The 18054-nt window shown below is 33.7% G+C and overlaps 3 protein-coding genes across 3 annotated transcripts; 2 read left to right on the plus strand and 1 right to left on the minus strand.

Annotated features, from left to right (window-relative positions):
- The first annotated feature begins 4851 nt into the window (after positions 1-4851).
- Positions 4852-8561, plus strand: LOC140890535 (xylulose kinase 2). The gene is made up of 11 exons (XM_073298394.1): positions 4852-5026; positions 5266-5920; positions 6036-6124; positions 6430-6494; positions 7036-7091; positions 7174-7294; positions 7381-7455; positions 7543-7596; positions 7692-7786; positions 7859-8033; positions 8116-8561. Exons 1-11 carry the CDS (start codon positions 4968-4970, stop codon positions 8346-8348), a joined length of 1677 nt encoding a protein of 558 aa, XP_073154495.1. The 5' UTR covers positions 4852-4967; the 3' UTR covers positions 8349-8561.
- A 2759-nt stretch (positions 8562-11320) lies between these two features.
- Positions 11321-12841, minus strand: LOC140875072 (VQ motif-containing protein 9). Its single transcript, XM_073278616.1, has one exon. It carries the CDS (start codon positions 12651-12653, stop codon positions 11640-11642), a length of 1014 nt encoding a protein of 337 aa, XP_073134717.1. The 5' UTR covers positions 12654-12841; the 3' UTR covers positions 11321-11639.
- Positions 12842-14701: 1860 nt separating this feature from the next.
- LOC140889091 (uncharacterized) lies at positions 14702-17399 on the plus strand. Its single transcript, XM_073296797.1, has 5 exons — positions 14702-14855; positions 16128-16445; positions 16522-16604; positions 16709-16790; positions 17163-17399. The coding sequence occupies exons 1-5, from the start codon at positions 14814-14816 to the stop codon at positions 17214-17216; spliced, it is 579 nt and encodes a 192-aa protein (XP_073152898.1). The 5' UTR covers positions 14702-14813; the 3' UTR covers positions 17217-17399.
- Positions 17400-18054: the final 655 nt, after the last annotated feature.

Genomic DNA, 18054 nt, shown 5'->3' on the forward strand with positions numbered 1-18054 from the left:
TATTAATCAAAACCTGTTGTAAGGAATCTATTGTGAATAGATTAACTTGTTTACAGGATTTCATATAAATAAAATCCTCTTGATTTAAACCTTCGTTTGAAGTCATCTTTAGTAAAAATATTCTTCTCAACAAAGAAAAGTATGAATTAACGAATAATATTACGTTTGAATAATTAACCTAAAGCTCTGATACCATTTTGCGGATAATTCTTTGTACCATAATTAAGCACAAAATCTTTAGATTTTAGCATAAAGTCTTTAGATTTTAAGAATAAATAATCATAAATCAAGTACAAGAATTAAAAATTTAATTATTCAAGTTTGGTGGTCCTAGAAAGCTATTGCAAAAAATCTTATGGGTAGAGAGCTTGGGCAAAGTCAAGTTTAAGTTTGAAAATTTATCAACAATTTGCTCTTAAAATAATCTCTCGAATATCAAAAAATAAATTATCGAACACAAATTTTTTTAATATGCGTGCACTGATGCACATATGTCATATCTCATACGAAGATGTATTAATATATGTTAGGGTATATACAAGGGGCGAGGAAGCCCCGAGGACATCGCACGAGGAAAGCTCCTCGTGCGATGATGTAGGCGGGGTCCGCACGATGACCCTCCGCGCGATGACCTGTCTGCAATCTTTTTTTCTTTTTTTTATTTATTATTTTGTTTTTAAAACTTTAAATGGTCAGATTAATCTGGATAGTTGGAGATCAAACGGTCCAGATTAATTTGATCTTTTAAATTATAAAAAATAATTTTAAAATTATAAAATTAATGATAAAAAAATTAATTTGATTTGAAAAATAATTTATTTTGTTGTTGGTAATCTATTTTAATTATTTGTAATTTTTTAAAAAAATTTAATTTAGAAAAGTTTATTAATTTTTTGTAATATTAAAAATTTAATTATGAGTAATTCTAATTTTTTTAATTATGTGCATTTATTTTGTGTTTAAATAAATTATATTTAATAAAATAAAAATTTAGTATTTCAACATCCTCTCTACAACATCATCTTATTCTCAGAAAACCAACGCAAAACCAAGCAATGAAGTTATCATCGCTGACATCATCATGCAATAAAGTTACCAGTTTCATCACACTAACTTCATTTCACTATTGAACATGCTCTTAGGGTTTCGAGAAATTAAGATGCAATAACGATTTTGATTTTTGGTTGCACCTTATTCCGATTTTCAGTTTCTAAAAATCAAATATAGTTTCAATATTTATGAACAAAAACCGAAGTATTTTGATTAGATATGAACTCGAAAATTTGGTCACAATGTGAATCAAACTTGATAATTATTGGCTCTATATTTTTTTTTCTCTCTCTCTCTTGTTTTTTTTTTCCTAATGCAATCTGCAACCATTATCTTTTAATGTATTTTAGGTGAACTTTCGGACTCACACAATAGTATGCAAATCATGTTAGCTAGGCAGACCATACTTGGTAAACTCCGTGTGATATACTCGTTTAAGAAAAATATTAATTTGGGAAATCAAATGTCAGACCATACTTAATAAACTACGTGCGACATACTCGTCTAAAAAAATATTAGTATGAGAAATCAAATGTCAAATCATGATCAAACACTCACTTACTTTACCAACTTGAACTACATTTTCAAACGCAATGATTAATACGTCTCGACTCTTGACAGTAGAACACGCGCGAACTCTTGAATGCTACACAACAATTTGAATTATTGTGAAGACTTAATCGATCGATGACTCCATAAACAACAAGACAAGTCCACTATTATAATTTTTTGTCACGAAGAACACCTTTTTGCCCACATTTTACATCCAATCAGGTACATGGGGGACTCCATGTCTTGTACTTGTGCTTTACCAGAAGTTTCAAAGTTACTTTTAAGTTGAAGTAACGAAGCCAAATAAATAAAGCCAAAATTGATTGAAACCTTGAGATCGATTTGCGATGCGCACTCAGCTTGAGACTCACGTTATGACAAGTGAATTTTTTTTGCTAGTGTTGTTTTTTATATATAATTTGAAAATTTCATTATATATTGGTGTACCGATATACCGATCGAAATATTATATAAAATTTAAAATATATATTAATTTTAAACATTAACTTTATAAATTTTAAAAAATATAAGGTTGTTTTCATATAAAATGGTATATATATATATATATATATAAAATTTTAAAATATATATTAATTTTAAACATTAACTTTATAAATTTTAAGAAATATAAGGTTGTTTTCAGTATAAAATGGTATATATATATTGATACCGCGTCGAAATCTCAGTACATCGTAAAATTTTGGTATAATCGATGTGCTAGTTATCTGTATAGTATCGATATAAAATTTTTTATACAACAATTTTTGGTATGATATACGGTGTACATTTTTTGATACGGTATGTCACCCCATACACATGTGAATGTATATATATATATAGATTGGACAAGTTAGCTCATCGAATTATAAAATTTGTTGTAATAACATCTGGACTTAGCTAATTACATCAGATCTTCTGAAAAGCCTAAAAAGTATAAAAACTCCGTAAAAAAATTAAAATTAATAAGTCAATATATCTTTCGTTTTTTTTTTAAAAAAAAACAAAATCAAGCACACTTTAACCATGCATTGGATAGATATTGCTGAATAACTTTTAATATGACTATATAAGAGTGTTAATTAGAGTTTAAATTTTGTTGTCATCGTTTGTTTTAACATAATCAATCTTTTATAGACACACGTATATAAATTAAATACTAGCATCTCGGAGTACACGTAACGTGCTCGTACAATTATAATTTTATTTTTTAATTTATTTTGGTTTTCTAAATATTTTTAATAAAATTATAAAATAAAAAGATTTGTAAAAAACAGGCAAATACAAATTTAGAAAACAAAAAAAAAACTAATTAAGGGTATTATTGGCATATTAAAAAAAGCCTCACCAAAAGTTATTTATTATTTACCATTCTCCCTTAATTAATAGTATATATAGTTTTGTTATGTTGCCCATCAACTATGCCCAACTTTGTGTCCACCATGTACAAGTCAACTCACCTATTGTACGGGTCAACTCATGACTTGTACATGATGGGCATGGTTAGTGGGCAGCATAACAAAACTCATATATATATATATATATATATAGTATTTGATGTTCGAAAAATATTTTACCAATATAAATTCACCAAGGCATTATTAGATTATATCGATGTTATCATCCAGACGGGGTAAATTACATCGTCACTCATGTAAAAATTTAAAAATATTCAAACGTTTAATCAAATTCAGGCAGTTTTCGTGAAATATGTCTAGAATTTGTAATAATGGACTAATTTCAATTTATTTTCTTTTAACAAAACAAAATTATAACTTAAAAGTTGAATTAATTTTTTTAAAAAACACTATGAATTTTACAACTTTAAAAGCCCAGAGAAAATGGAAACCCTCAGCGGCTCAGCCCAACCAAACTATCAACTCCATTGAAATTGGGCCCAACACCACTTCACAAAATGCATATTTTATTTAACACATATAGAAATTACTATTAGTTCAAAATATATATAAATATATATATATATATTATTTTTTGAAAAATTAGAGAAATTATTATGAAGTGTGACTTGATGTGCACCTAAGTTTTAAAAACAATTTCCAACGACGAGGTTTCTCAAGTTTGGGATCAGACATCGAATTCGTGACTAATTGTAACGATCGTTTTTGAACTCAAAGAGTATAAATAATTTTTGTAAACGTTCTTTTATCTTTTTTTTTTTTTTTAAATTGGTACGTGTATTATTATAGGATGATTACTACTAGTAATTCTAAATGAGAATATTAGACTCACGGTTACACGCTTCCTTTGAAATTATAAAATTATCTCGATGAAATTAATGAAAAGATATATTCATTGTAATGATTTTATAATTTCAAAAATAACATATTATAATGATGTGTGTAACAATCACCGTATATTTAACATAATTCTTTATCCAAATGCATGTGGGGAAGGTTGCTTTTTTGCGTGTGTATTATGTGTTAATTAACCAAGTTCCGTAATTATAAAACATTTTCATCAAAGGTTTTTTTTAATAAAATTTTTATAAAATATTTAAAAAGTTGTTCTATGAATAAATATTTGTTAGGACAATATTTATAAAATATTTTTACAATTAAAAAGTAGTATGTTTTGTTTATGATAATTGCTTTGTCGAATTATTTTACAAAAATATTAATGTCCAAACACATACTTTAAAAGTTTCTTCTCAATTATAAACATTAAAAAAAAAAAATTAAAGTACTTTTAAAAATAGATAGCTGGTTTGTGTATAATGTTTTTTTTTTCTGTCGTGTAAAAATTTTAGAGATTTTATAATAATTTAAAATTGGATAATATGGAAACAATCATCTTTGTTAATTTGAAATAAGATTGAGATATCAAGGTAAGATTTTTATTTTTTCTTATAAATTTTTTAAGGCATATCTTCTTGCATCCATTGTTTCTGTTATTGACTAGAATTCAAAAATTTTATTGGAGTCTTATCACTCTGCTTCGTTTTTTATAATACTTCCAAATAAAATTTAATATATTTTTATAGAACATATTCGTTTAACAAAATTAATTTATGTTGTTATCATAAAATAATCTGGATTTAATTTTAAATCACACTCCAAAATTATTGTTACCTTAAAAAAAAAAACTGGAATTGTCAAGATATTGAATGATTAGTCAACTCGGATTCTAAGCGTAATTTCAGGTTTATCAACGGCGGATTGACTCTTATCCTTTTGGAACAAATCTGATTCTTATCCAAAATTAATACCCATCAGTCTCTTTACATTCGTAAATATATATAATAACACTTCTGTAAAAAAAAAATTCAGTCAAAATTATTTACCCCTTTTACCTTTTTGGTTTGAATCTTTGAAGACCACCAGCTCCGTTGCTTGCTTGAATTTTCTCTAATGGAGGATTTCTCTCTCCCAAAAGATTCTTACTTTCTTGGATTTGATAGCTCTACGCAGTAAGTTTTCCTTAGATATTTAATGGGATCAATAGTTTTTTTTAAAAAAAAAAATTATATAATGACAAATATTAGATTTTTGTGTGATGAGAAGATGCTTATTTAGAACAATTTGTAATGGTTATTCGATTGAATTTCTGCTAAATGTTTCTGGGTTTTTGTTTAATTCATGTTTTTTCCGTGATTGTGGTTCAAGATTGAAAATTTGTTAATAAAAAGTATGATCGTTTTTCGTGTAGGTCATTGAAGGCAACTGTTTTGGATGCAAATCTCAATATCGTAGCTTCTGATATAATTAATTTTGATTCCGAATTAAGCCATTACAAAACCAAAGATGGTGTTTATAGGGATCCTTCTGTCAATGGGAGGATTGTTTCACCCACCATAATGTGGGTTGAAGCATTGGATGTGTTACTTCAGAGGCTCGAAAAGTCGAAATTAGATTTCGGAAAAATTGCTGCCATTTCCGGTAGCGGACAGCAACACGGTAGTGTGTATTGGAAAAATGGGAGTTCTTTTATTCTTTCGTCATTGGACTCAAAGAAGGCGTTGGTGGATCAGTTTGGTGATGCATTTTCGGTCAATGAATCGCCTATATGGATGGATAGTAGCACTACTGAACAATGTAAGGAGATTGAGAAATCTGTTGGTGGTGGACTGGAGTTGTCAAAGCTCACTGGTTCTCGAGCTTATGAAAGATTTACGGGTCCGCAAATTCGGAGAATATTTGAGACACAGCCAGAGGCTTATAAGAATACTGAGAGAATCTCTCTAGTTAGCTCATTTATGGCATCTCTTTTTATCGGGAAATATGCTTGTATTGATCAAACGGATGGGGCGGGGATGAATTTGATGGACATCAAAAAGAGGGCTTGGTCAGAATTAATATTGGAGGTTTGTTTATAGTTTATACTCCGTTATTGTTTTTTGATTTCTTGGTCGAGCCAGTATTTCTATTTCAGTAGAGGTTCATTGTACTGAATAGATTCGTGTCGCACGTTTGTTGTAGGCCACTGCTCCAGGCTTGGAGGAAAAACTTGGGAAATTAGCTCCTGCGCACGCTGTAGCTGGTTTGATCGCTCCTTATTTTGTGCAGAGGTCAGTGGCATCATAATCTTTTCCGTGTATGTGTATGGTGTTTCGTTGTAAATTTTGTGTGCATATTTGAACTTCTCAGTAGATGGCAGTGAACCAATGGTAAATATGGATGAGTTTTTCCTTTAATAAAAGCAATTTTGAACCAAGACATGGTGATTAGCATGATAAGCATTTTTGCCCTTGAATGCAGAATGATTATAAAATCTTGAAACCTCGGATACAGTTGTTTCTCTTTCTCTGTTAATGGATTTCATGTTTGTGTAATTTGTTGTATTTCTTTTAAGATTTGTCATAAAATGTTTCAGGTATAAATTTGACAAGAACTGTTTGATCATTCAGTGGTCTGGCGATAACCCCAACAGCCTAGCTGGTAACTGTTTCTATGTTACATTGTGTTTTTTTTTCTTATCGAGCCTTGTGTTATTTGTAAATGATTAAGTTTGAACTTTTATGCATTTATTCCGGAGCATTTTGGCCACCAATTATATGAAGAAGAGAATACCTGCATTCTTTGGTTCCACCTGCATTATATGAATGCATGGCTTTATTGTATGGCCTGCTCATTCCATTAGTACAAGAAAACTTGTATTTATATACTGAACTTTAGGTCTTCCTCAAAATACAGTTCATTAAGGCACAGCCATTCATAAATCAATTTAAAGCCAATATATCTAGGGCATTATGGTATAGTTATTGCTATCAACGACTTGTCCGGTTCCATCCAGAAGACAACGAGAGTTGGTTCTTCTATGGTGAGGGAGCTCGGCCTCCAATGCCAGTGTTATCTGAGTGATGAACAAGCCATGAAAGTTAATCTATTTCCTTCGCCACGATGCTAATGCTAGCTTACAGTTTTAGTAAACTTTGCAGTAACTCATGCTGATGCTAACTGAGGTGCTTAAATGTTTTAGGTTTAACCCTCAGCAGTCCTGGGGATCTAGCCATAAGTCTTGGAACCAGTGACACTGTAAGTTGTCTTCTTTTGCAACATCTTCTGTTTTCTGCTGCGTGGTGTTAGTTCAATATGATGAACCCGACTTTGAAAATAGGTCTTTGGGATCACCAACGAGCACAAGCCATGCTTAGAAGGGCACGTCTTTCCGAATCCCGTGGATGAAAAAGGTTACATGGTAATGCTGTGCTACAAGAACGGGTCTCTGACACGTGAAGGTACATAACAAACTGTTAAAAACAGTGATTTGGATCTTATAACTTAGCGTCTAAAGTTTGTTAATTTCTTATTCCAAACTCGGCAGATATACGCAACCAATGTGCAGATAAATCTTGGGATGTTTTTAATTCATGTTTACAGGAAACACAACCTCTAAATGGTTAGTGCATCTGTTCTAAACTTTTTTTTTGGACATATTGTTCCATGTTTCTTCGCCTCTCCCTGGTTTAAATGTTTTAAGGTACAGGTGGAAAGATAGGCTTTTATTACAAGGAACATGAAATTCTTCCTCCCCTCCCAGGTAAAAATGCTACATAAATTTTGATCACTTGTATGCACTCATGGATGTTATCGATCAAAACATAATCACTTGTTCTGGGCTTGCTATGATTGCAGTTGGATTCCATCGTTACGTTCTCGAAAATTTTAATGGAGACTCGTTAGATGGAGTAAAAGAACGTGAAGTTGATGCATTTGACCCTACTTCTGAGGTTTGTATGCCTCAACCCGCCTTCTATATGCATCAATGGTTACATACTCTCGCTTAAACAAAGTTCTTGCAGGTCCGAGCATTAGTGGAGGGCCAGTTGCTCTCGATGCGAGCACACGCAGAACGGTTCGGGCTCCCTTCACCTCCCAACCGTATAATTGCTACCGGCGGAGCATCAGCAAACAAATGCATTCTCGCTTTAATATCTTCCATATTTGGGTGCAATATCTATACAATTCAAAGCTCAGGCAAGCCATATTTTCTTTCGCGCAATGTGTTGTTCATCTTAGACCTCTTTTTGGTGAAAATTTCGTATATTCGTTTTTACAGACTCGGCTTCAATGGGTGCTGCACTAAGAGCTGCTCATGGATGGCTGTGCAACAAGAAGGGCGGTTTCGTTCCTATATCTAGCATGTACATGGACAAGTTGGAACAGACGTCTCTAAACTGCAAGCTCGCGGCTACTTCTGGAGATGAAGAGCTTGTTACTAAGTATGCTTTGTTGATGAAGAAGAGAATGGAGATTGAGAATAATCTTGTCAAGAAACTGGGACGATTGTGAATTCGAATGGCCACAATTTAGATGGAAATATGAGTTGTGCGCGTTGGTGGTGGCAATTGGCCTTCCTTGGTTACGTGTTTTTTATTTATTTATTTTTTTTGGGGAAATTTATGTTAGGGTTTTTTGCTTTCTCTTGCAATAAATTTCATTTGTGAATAGCAGAAATAGGATGGTGCTATTTATAATTATTTTATGAACAATAACAAATTATTTATAATAATGTTTTTCTCTTTAGATTATGAGAAGGTTTAGTGTTTTTATCATGCGAAGAGAAAATAAGTTGATATTTCCTCCTCATATCAATTTGGGAAAGTAAATTTTGGAAATGAATTTTTTATTTTATCTTAATTTAATGAGAATTTTAATAAAATAAAATAATTGTATAAGTAGTTAATAATATTAATTTAATAGTCGTAAATTGATACCAATAAAAAAAATAGGAGAGAAAATTAGACTATATATTTGAGTTTGATGGAAAAAAAAAGTAACTTAAATGAGTGCAGGAAAAATATGTATTTTCTAAATAAACAATGTCTACATGTGGGACTGCGATGTTTTGAGACATTCGCGAGATGTTCGCAAACACTACAAATTGGAAAAGAAAAAAGTGAGCATTGAACAATTTCAATAAATATAGCTTTATTTGGGTAAATACTTTAAAAATGTCTTTAATATTTTATAATTTAAAAACTTAAATATATATATTTGATTAAAAATTTTGTGCAAATATTTTTTTACGACTTTAGAATTGAAGCAACGATGAAAATCAGTACATACTAATTTTTAATTTTATAAAAACATATTATTTTTTTAATTTTAAAAACATTTTTATAAAAAAATTTCCACTATATTTATTTTTTTATTTTTAATTTTAACTTTTTTACTAAAGAGCGTGGTTGTGGGTTTAGAAACCCTTTACATATCCCAAATTTGGGAAAGGAAGACCCATTAGACCAAGTGGTCCTTGAATATTCAATTACACATTTATTCTTAAAATAAATTTTAAAATATTTTATATAATTTTGTAAAGAAGACTTTTATAAAAAAGTTTAATAAATCTTGTCCAAACGAAATGTAAAATCTTGTCCAAACGAAATGTAAAATCTTGCCTTAACAAATATATATATATATATATAGTTTTTGTATGGTGTGTTTTTTTATGGTGTGTTGGGAACCATAAAAAAACTCCATATATATACATATATATATATATATATATATATATATATATATATTTTAAACAGATAGCGCAAACGTCGTACCTTATCTTATCTTGAAAAAAAACCCAAAGGTTATCATGACTTTTAAAGTGGATGTGTGATTTCTCTGTACCATGTGTGTGTTGTTTATATATAAAAAAAGGCTAGTAGACTGTCAATTGTTCATGCTGGTAGAACGATCGAATCATGACATTTGGGCTGCTATGCGGTTTTAAAGATTTGAATTGCATCATTACCACCAGATATAGCTTTTGGTAAAATGGCAAGCGCTCGGTCCTACAATTGGTATCAGATCCAAGTTAATGGGTTCGATTCCCATTGATGAGTTGCACAATTACCATCACCTATAACTTTTGATAAAGCGTCAAGCGCTCGATCCTACATTAATATTTATGGAGCTCCCCTTGCATGCATTATGAGTCGCTGCCCTTAACTCTAAGCCATGCAGCAACAATACAAGACTCTAGGAGCCGGTCGATCTGTACCCTTTTCCCACCCACACTGCCATCCTATCTATCACCAGCTAACCACTAACCCCTGCTCTCCTCTCCAAATGAACACAGCTCTTAAGGCCCATATGTATTACCCCCCACAGCTAGTTTCTCAAACTAACACGAATGACCTTCTACGAAGGTCTATTCCCTGTGATCGAACACTTGACACTTTCACAACCACATAAGCAAATCATTTCCCGGAGAAAATTGGCCATATATATGTAAGAGATATGAAGGAAAACGAGAACTGATTCCATCATGTGTGCACCTGCCTAGAGCATCTCTTCTGGAAAGTATAAAACTTGAAATGTCTGTTTTTAAAATTATACCAACTTAACTTAATTCTTATAATTTGTTGTTGAAACATTACTCACACTATGTGATGAGCAGATTACGCAGAATATCAATCTACAAATGAATTTTATTGATTTATTTATTTTCCACAAATGAATTATTTGGTCATTAGATAAATTCATTTAGTTACAATGCTCTATAAGTCACCAACCAATGTGAGATCAAGAGCTGAACAAAGTCAAGGATGCTCCATCTTGATCTTTCACTCCTCTTAGTAGACATAGTTAGGTTAATCCATGTTGCGTTAATTATCGCATACCAAACCCAATTTAAATTCGAGAACGGGCTAACGACCCAACAGAAGATCATAATCCTCACAAATCACCAATTCATTCATACTTTTAGTACTTTTATGGTGGAATGTAATCTGTATTGTATCTACATACATTGTGTCACTGAAAATGGAATTTTCCATAGCTTCCTTCATGCTTAAGCAACACACAGCTTTCTATTTCAAAACATTTTCTGTGCAGAGCCTTGTCTTTCAACTGAATGCTACACCTATAATAGATGTGTTCGAACATCTTATCAGGGATAATGTATAAGGCCACATGAGGATGTTGAAGAACATTTGGCAGAATATTGGTTAATGGATTAACTATCATTCGTTTTGTGCCTTAGCAAAAAAAAGATCTGCTCCCAATTAGCTCAAGACAATCCACTGCAGGGTCATAAAATCTATAGAAATTTAAAATAGAATGGATATTGTTGAAGGGATTTGTTTTTCTAACATGGAGTGTATGATCAATCAAAAAGAAATGTGACAGGATATTCATTTTTCACCAACATAAACATTCGTTCTCCAATCACTCACCAGACTATCTGATATCCAAGAATAAATAATCGAGAAAAACATCATTCCAAATGGCACAAAAATTGAAAATGAATAAAGATGGAACAAATAAGAGATCAACAGAAGTAAATCAATATCATCAAGAGAGATTTAGAGTTCACTGTCAAAACATACAATAGATTCAACAAATATGAGAACTAGTGAAGAAGTAACTTAAGGTTTTAGATCATTGTCTCCACCATTCATGTACAAAACAAACACTAATTGAACAGCTGGCCTTCATCTCCTTTTCCACTATAATTCACTATAATCTCCCAAAACCATATACATATTTAAATTACAGTATCACCACTATAAAATAAAAGGGAAAGAAATACAAATCTGTAGAAACGCTAAAATGACTTACCTTTCTGATACCTTAGCTGAAAGCTTACATGCCCTTCCACCTTGGGCTAGGAAGAGGCACCGTCGGTGATAAGGGTAACTGTGGCAACCCCAGTTGACCGGTCGGTGAAAACAGCAAACTCGGAGAGAGCATAGCGTAAGGAGACATAGGCGCTGGAACGCATCCAAATGGCAGCGGAGAGAGAGGAAGCACTGGAAAAGGTGATGGCCAAGCAGACGATGATGGCACAGGCGGCGGGTGTTGCTGTGTGTGGGTAGGTGGAGGGTGAGGCAATGGTGGGCCGACACTGTTCCACCGTGGCAAAGCAGCAGACGTGGAGTTTACCGAGCCCTGAAGAACACGCATGTAAGTAGAGATCGGGGATTCTATCGGCTGTAGCTGCGATAAGGATTGAGGATGAGCTCCCCGCTGACCGACTTCGTTTTGAGGCAGGAGAGAATCGGCGCGAGGTCCAGCTGCGGCCACACCATTCCACAAAGGCGACGGAGCAGAGGGGATAGAAGAGTTCTGGATAAAACGCATGTAGGCAGAAATAGGTGACTCCGCCGCCGGATGCACAGATGGCAAAGGCGGCAGCGGCGGTAAGGGCAGTCCCACCGCCCGTTGATCGAAATCGTTAGGAGGACGAGGAACCACCTGAGTCATCTGCGGAGGGCGGTTGCCAATTTGGACCAAAGGTGGGGGACGGATCCTCTGTAGTCGGGAGCTGGATGGCCTCGGTTGGGAGACTGGCGGCGGCGTAGGAAAACGCTCATGAGACGGCGAACCCGTGAGCTTCTGAACGACGTCGCGGAAGTCGTTCTTGTTGATGTTATACACCGGTGGCTGCTGCGACTGCGACTGCGGCTGCGTACTGGGTTCAAGAATCGGCGCCGCCGCAGCTACTGTAGGTAGAGGCTTCCGAACAGGCTTCGATATCTTCTGAGAATTCTTGTTCACTTGTTTCAAGTACATTTCGCTGCTGCTCCCGCCGCCTCCACCGCCGCCGCCATTACTACTACTAGTTGAAGATGACACACTACTAAATCCTTTATCCATTCTCAGACATACAGAGCTCAATCGCTTCTCCAACAACACAATCAAGATCTACTGTAAGCAAATCTCTGACCAGTCCACCTCTCCCCTCTCCCCTCTCCCCTCTTAAAAGGAGTGGTGAAACGTCATTCTAGATTTGGGAATTAGGGCTTTTCCCTTTTCGAATGATTGTACGGTGCGCCTCAAGTGGGGTACCACATTTTTCATTCAATTATGACTCTTAAATTTTATATATAACACACACACACACATATATTATATGATATAATAATAACAATATTTATTTAATCTTATTTCTCTTATTTCTCTTATTTTATCTACTGATACATATAATATTATTTATGTGCACATATATATAATAATTATAATAAAACTTAGGATGTTTGGATATGGTCTAGAAGGAGTCCACATACGTCGATGAATTATTTTTCACAAGGCAAACGTTATTTTGTAATTCATTTTTATTACATGTATTCTACTTTATATGTGAATTATATTATGTGCAATAAAATATCTAGTGTTAATAACATAATACTATTTTTACTATTTAAATTTATGCGGTGATAAAAATATATGTGATATTTTTAGCATGTACTAAGTACAACTGTACAAGGTTCGTTGTTATGTTGTATTTTAAGATTTGCATAATTGTGTAAATTATATTACAATTTAAGATTTAGAATATCATATCCATACTTAAAAATATTAACACAAAAATTTATATCAAACTGCTTTCACATGTTAATTTTATGATACAGATATTCGATTTAACACGACTCATGAAAATAGGTCTTTATATGTAGATATTATACTTGATATTATATTAGCTAACAAACTTTAATAATAAAAACAATTACTATTACATAATAATTATAATACTCTCTATAGCTCTATTTTGACATCATTTTACCATAATAACAAGGGAAACACTTTACTTGTGAATGAAATTATTTGTCAGTTGTTTAACAACATTGTAGATAAGGAAAATATCGGGTAAAATAAATTCCGTAATATACACAAAATTGTTGTCGTTATGTTACACTGATTCAATTATAAGATATATACTTCACATTGATAGACAATTTTTACATTAGACAGTCGATTCAATTTTACAAGACGTAATAAGTATATAATTTACGTTCAGATATTGAATCAGATAATATCATCGTAAAATTAACGGTCATATTATTTAAAGAATTCATCAACTTATGGCAAAACGCTATATTCTTTGGAGCTCTATATTAATAGAATTTTTCTATAATAACAATGGAAAAAGTTTAATTGTGAATGAAATTATTTGTTAATTTTTTTAACAACAACGTAGATAAGGAATATTTCAGTTAAATACACTTTGGAATCTAATATACACGTAATTATTATTCTTATGCCGATTCAACGATGTATATGTGGTTTACACTTTACATTGATAGACAATTCACACATCAAGCAATAGATTTAATTTCACAAAGCATGAAAAAAGTAAATGATTTACATGTACAGATCGGATCACGTCAATATACAATTATCTTTCATGTTGTTCATGGAATTCATATGCAAGTGGCAAAACACTATATTCTTGAGTCCATAAACTTCTCACTGCTTTTCAAACATGTCAACAGTGCAAGAGATTTTATTTATTTATACATATAATATTTTAATTTTATGTATAAGAACTAGATATGTTAAAACGAGTTACCCGTCAGAGTCCACCATTTGGTGGGCTGAGATAGGATGATCCATCTTTTAGGCAGGTTGAAAAATACCAACCTATATATTTTAGTTGGTGGGACGGGTCAATCCGACGGATTTACGTGTAATTTGATGGATTGGACAAGCGACCCGCAACTCATCAGCAAACGGGTCGGACTGTCCAATCATTTGGTGGGTTAAAAAATTACTAATTCAACCTATCTATTTTATATAACGAGACGGATCAATTCGATGAATCTAACTAATTCCGACAATGGTAAGGATGTGATAAGAACATGAACAATTTTATGTAAATTTAAAATTTTATTTAGTGACATTCCTTGTACCCGACTGACCCGGCCCATACATTTAAGCCCAAAACTCATCTCTCACCCGAAACCTCTACAATTTCCTCTGTGTTTTGGGCCTCTGGTAACGAAGCCAGACCACCGATTCTCCGCCGCCGTAATATCCATGGCCGAAGCTGACGCCTCCAGTCCCCCATCTTTAGCTGAGGTTATTCTTTGTTCTGATTTCCATTTTTCTTATTCTATGTATTTTTTTGGTATATTTTATCGTGGTTTTTATTTTGTGTTTCGGAATTCGGCTAAGTGCGATGAAATTTATATACTAGCTCCGAGTTTTCGATTTAAGCTAGATCCTGTTGTTTCCGATGTCTTTTTTAGGTTTTTTTTTCAGTGATGGGATGGTTGGTTGGAGGGGGGACGTGATCGGATTGGGGCATTAGTTGAGCTGTGGCTGTTTCCGATACGGGAAATGATTCAAATTTCACGTGTCTAAGTACATTAATTAAGTCCACTAGGTGAAAAACCTGGATCTGGACATACACTCGATGCAAAATTGGGAACGAAATTTGTTCATGATTAATGGAGATAATTGCTGGTCTAATTCGAATTTCAATCACAATATGATTAAACAACTCGATCTTTTTTCTTAGGGTTTTTTGCATTCACCTGGGCTATAATTTATGTATTTGGCACTGACATCCCGTATCAAATTTTAGTAATGTGAATTCTCATAAAAATAAAAAAAAAATAGTAATGTCAATTACTTGTGTGTACAAAAAACCTTTTTTTTTCCCCCTTACAATCTAATGGTTTTAGAAATGCAATTCGGGCAAAAGCCCTTTGTTTTTTGTTAGCTTTAGTTCTTTTGGGTTTTCGGTAAAAATAAGTTCTGACGGGAATCCTATTGCGATTTGCCACTGAGTTTTGCAAATTATTCAATGGCCCATCCGGGAAAGGGTTTAATTATATTAATTTACTGAAAGGGTGAAGAGAAAACAGAACATGAAGAACAGAGTTATAAATAAATAATTGGGTGGCAACAAATGTGTGAGTATTCAGAAGTAAGCAAAGTGATGCAGTCAGTTAAGAATTTCGCATCGCTGCCTGAGAGCTGGCGTCTGACTTTCCCTTGGAGTTGATATTGATTATGAAAGGCTTCGGCAATGTGGAACCTAGCAGAATTTGCTGATGTTTTGTTCATCACTCCTGTTCCCGTTCCCTTATTTCTTTAGGCCCTTGTTTTGTGACTCATAGACCTGTCATTGATAATATTTGGGGATTTTCTCCTAACTCATTTGTGAATATTGAATAATCTTGTTGCTTGTGGATGTTGGTGTTAAATGCAAATTTAATGTTGAGAAAATAGTAAACTATCCAAAGCAAAAAAGGTAAACCCTGGAGATGCTTTATTCTCTTTCATTGCATGGGTTATACTTTAATCTGTAATGACATACTATATATCTGATTCTTTGGACCATAGCAATATTTATTGAAGGAGAAAGAACAGAAGCCAGAAATGGCTGCAAATGCTGGAGGAGGATCTGAGGTTAATCCCATGATAGGAGCTCCTGCTGAGGAAAGTGTTCAGAAAAATGAGGAAGCCCCAGCTGCTGTTGATAGTGAAGACCCTCCTGCAAATGCTGAAGAGGGTAGTGAAGCCTCCGCAGGAGAAAGTACGGAATCCAGTCCTGCGAGTGAAAAGACTGATGATGCCAATCCGGCCAGTGAAGAAAGCAATGAAAGTCCTGAATCTGAGAACTCAGTCGATCAAGAAGCCGAAGAGACTCCAGAGATCAAGGTACAGCTTGAGTGATCTCAATCCTCTGTATTGGTTCACTCATATCTCTCTTCTCATTTTACACTTGGATTCGCAGATTGAGACTGCACCAGCAGATTTTCGTTTCCCAACAACTAATCAAACCAGGCACTGCTTCACTAGATATATTGAGTATCATAGGTGGGTAATGAAAGTTTGTTGCTACTCGTCTTCAATTTTAATTGTGACAATTGACAAGCCTTTTGTGCTCAGTGGTGCATAATCTCAATTGTTTTACAAGCCAGGTGTGTTGCTGCTAAAGGTGAAGGTGCTCCAGAGTGTGACAAGTTTGCCAAATACTATCGCTCCCTTTGTCCCGGTGAATGGGTATGTTTATCATCTACTTCAAAGTGCGTGCAAACAGAATGGACTCTTTTTTCTTCCACCTATATGTTGACGACATTAAATCTGAGAGAATTAAAGGATGAGACTTGGGAGCAAAGGGACTACTGGTGGAGTGTTTGCCAAAATAGGAACATGATTTCAAACAAATATATCCCTTTATTATTATTATGAGAGACGACCTTGTGAAAATTAGTTCATGTTAAAGGGTCGCAATACTCGTGTTTCTTAGGCCCTTGGGTAAATTCTGCCAATTTTTTTCCCCCTTTCTTTAGCTTTAAACAGCCTTGTGGCACCATGTGAGGAGATATTTCATAATGTTAACCTGTAAGTTTTGTTGGGTCATTTTGGTTGCAGATTGATAGATGGAATGAGCAAAGGGAAAATGGCACTTTTCCAGGTCCTCTGTAAATAGTGTCCGCTCATTAAGTTCCAACGGTTGCTTTCTTCCACATAGAGTTTTTTCTTTGAAGCAGCTAAAAATAAGTATTGAGGCTTGTCTTTTCGGAGCAATTCAAGCACAAACTGTATCGCGGCATCCCCATAAACCAGATTGTTTTCTTACAAATTTAGAGATAATATTTCGTCCTTTTATGCATTGCCTTTTTCGTTATATTATTTTTAAGTATAATCTTTATATAACATCCTTTGCGATATACAATTCATGACGTTATAACATCTTTTGTGATGTATCTCGCAACACATCTCGTCGCATTCAGTGATATCAAATCTGAGTCCACAAGCATAATCCTCAAAAGTACTAGTGCCAACGTGTTTACCAATGGATACCACAAATGAATCAATTATTCAGAATTATGCACGTTGACATCTGAAGCGCACATGCATCGTGCATGCTCGATTCCTTCCCGAATTTTGGGTGCTTCAGTGTTGCCTTTAACCTATGTCAAGTTCGAAGTAAGGATGACCATGAATATAGATAGAATGGATATTCGATCGAACCCAGACCTTTTGGATCGGGTCTGGGTAATGTGGAATGAGTATGGGTTGGGTACGAGTATTCAACTTTTGTATTTTGGATAAATGATATCTTACTTATACAGGTATTTCTCAACTTGACTCAACCTTATGTTGAGATTTATCAGGGGGATCTCATGTTGAGATTTATCAGGGGGGATTTCAGTGGATCATTTTTACCCTTAAATACATTATTGAGATAATGCCTATAAAAGTAGGATGAAATTATCCGGCAAGTAGATACATATGCATGGTCTATGTGCGTTCTCTTTAT

Source organism: Henckelia pumila, chromosome 1 (assembly GCF_033568475.1).
Source record: "Henckelia pumila isolate YLH828 chromosome 1, ASM3356847v2, whole genome shotgun sequence".
NCBI lineage: Eukaryota > Viridiplantae > Streptophyta > Magnoliopsida > Lamiales > Gesneriaceae > Henckelia > Henckelia pumila.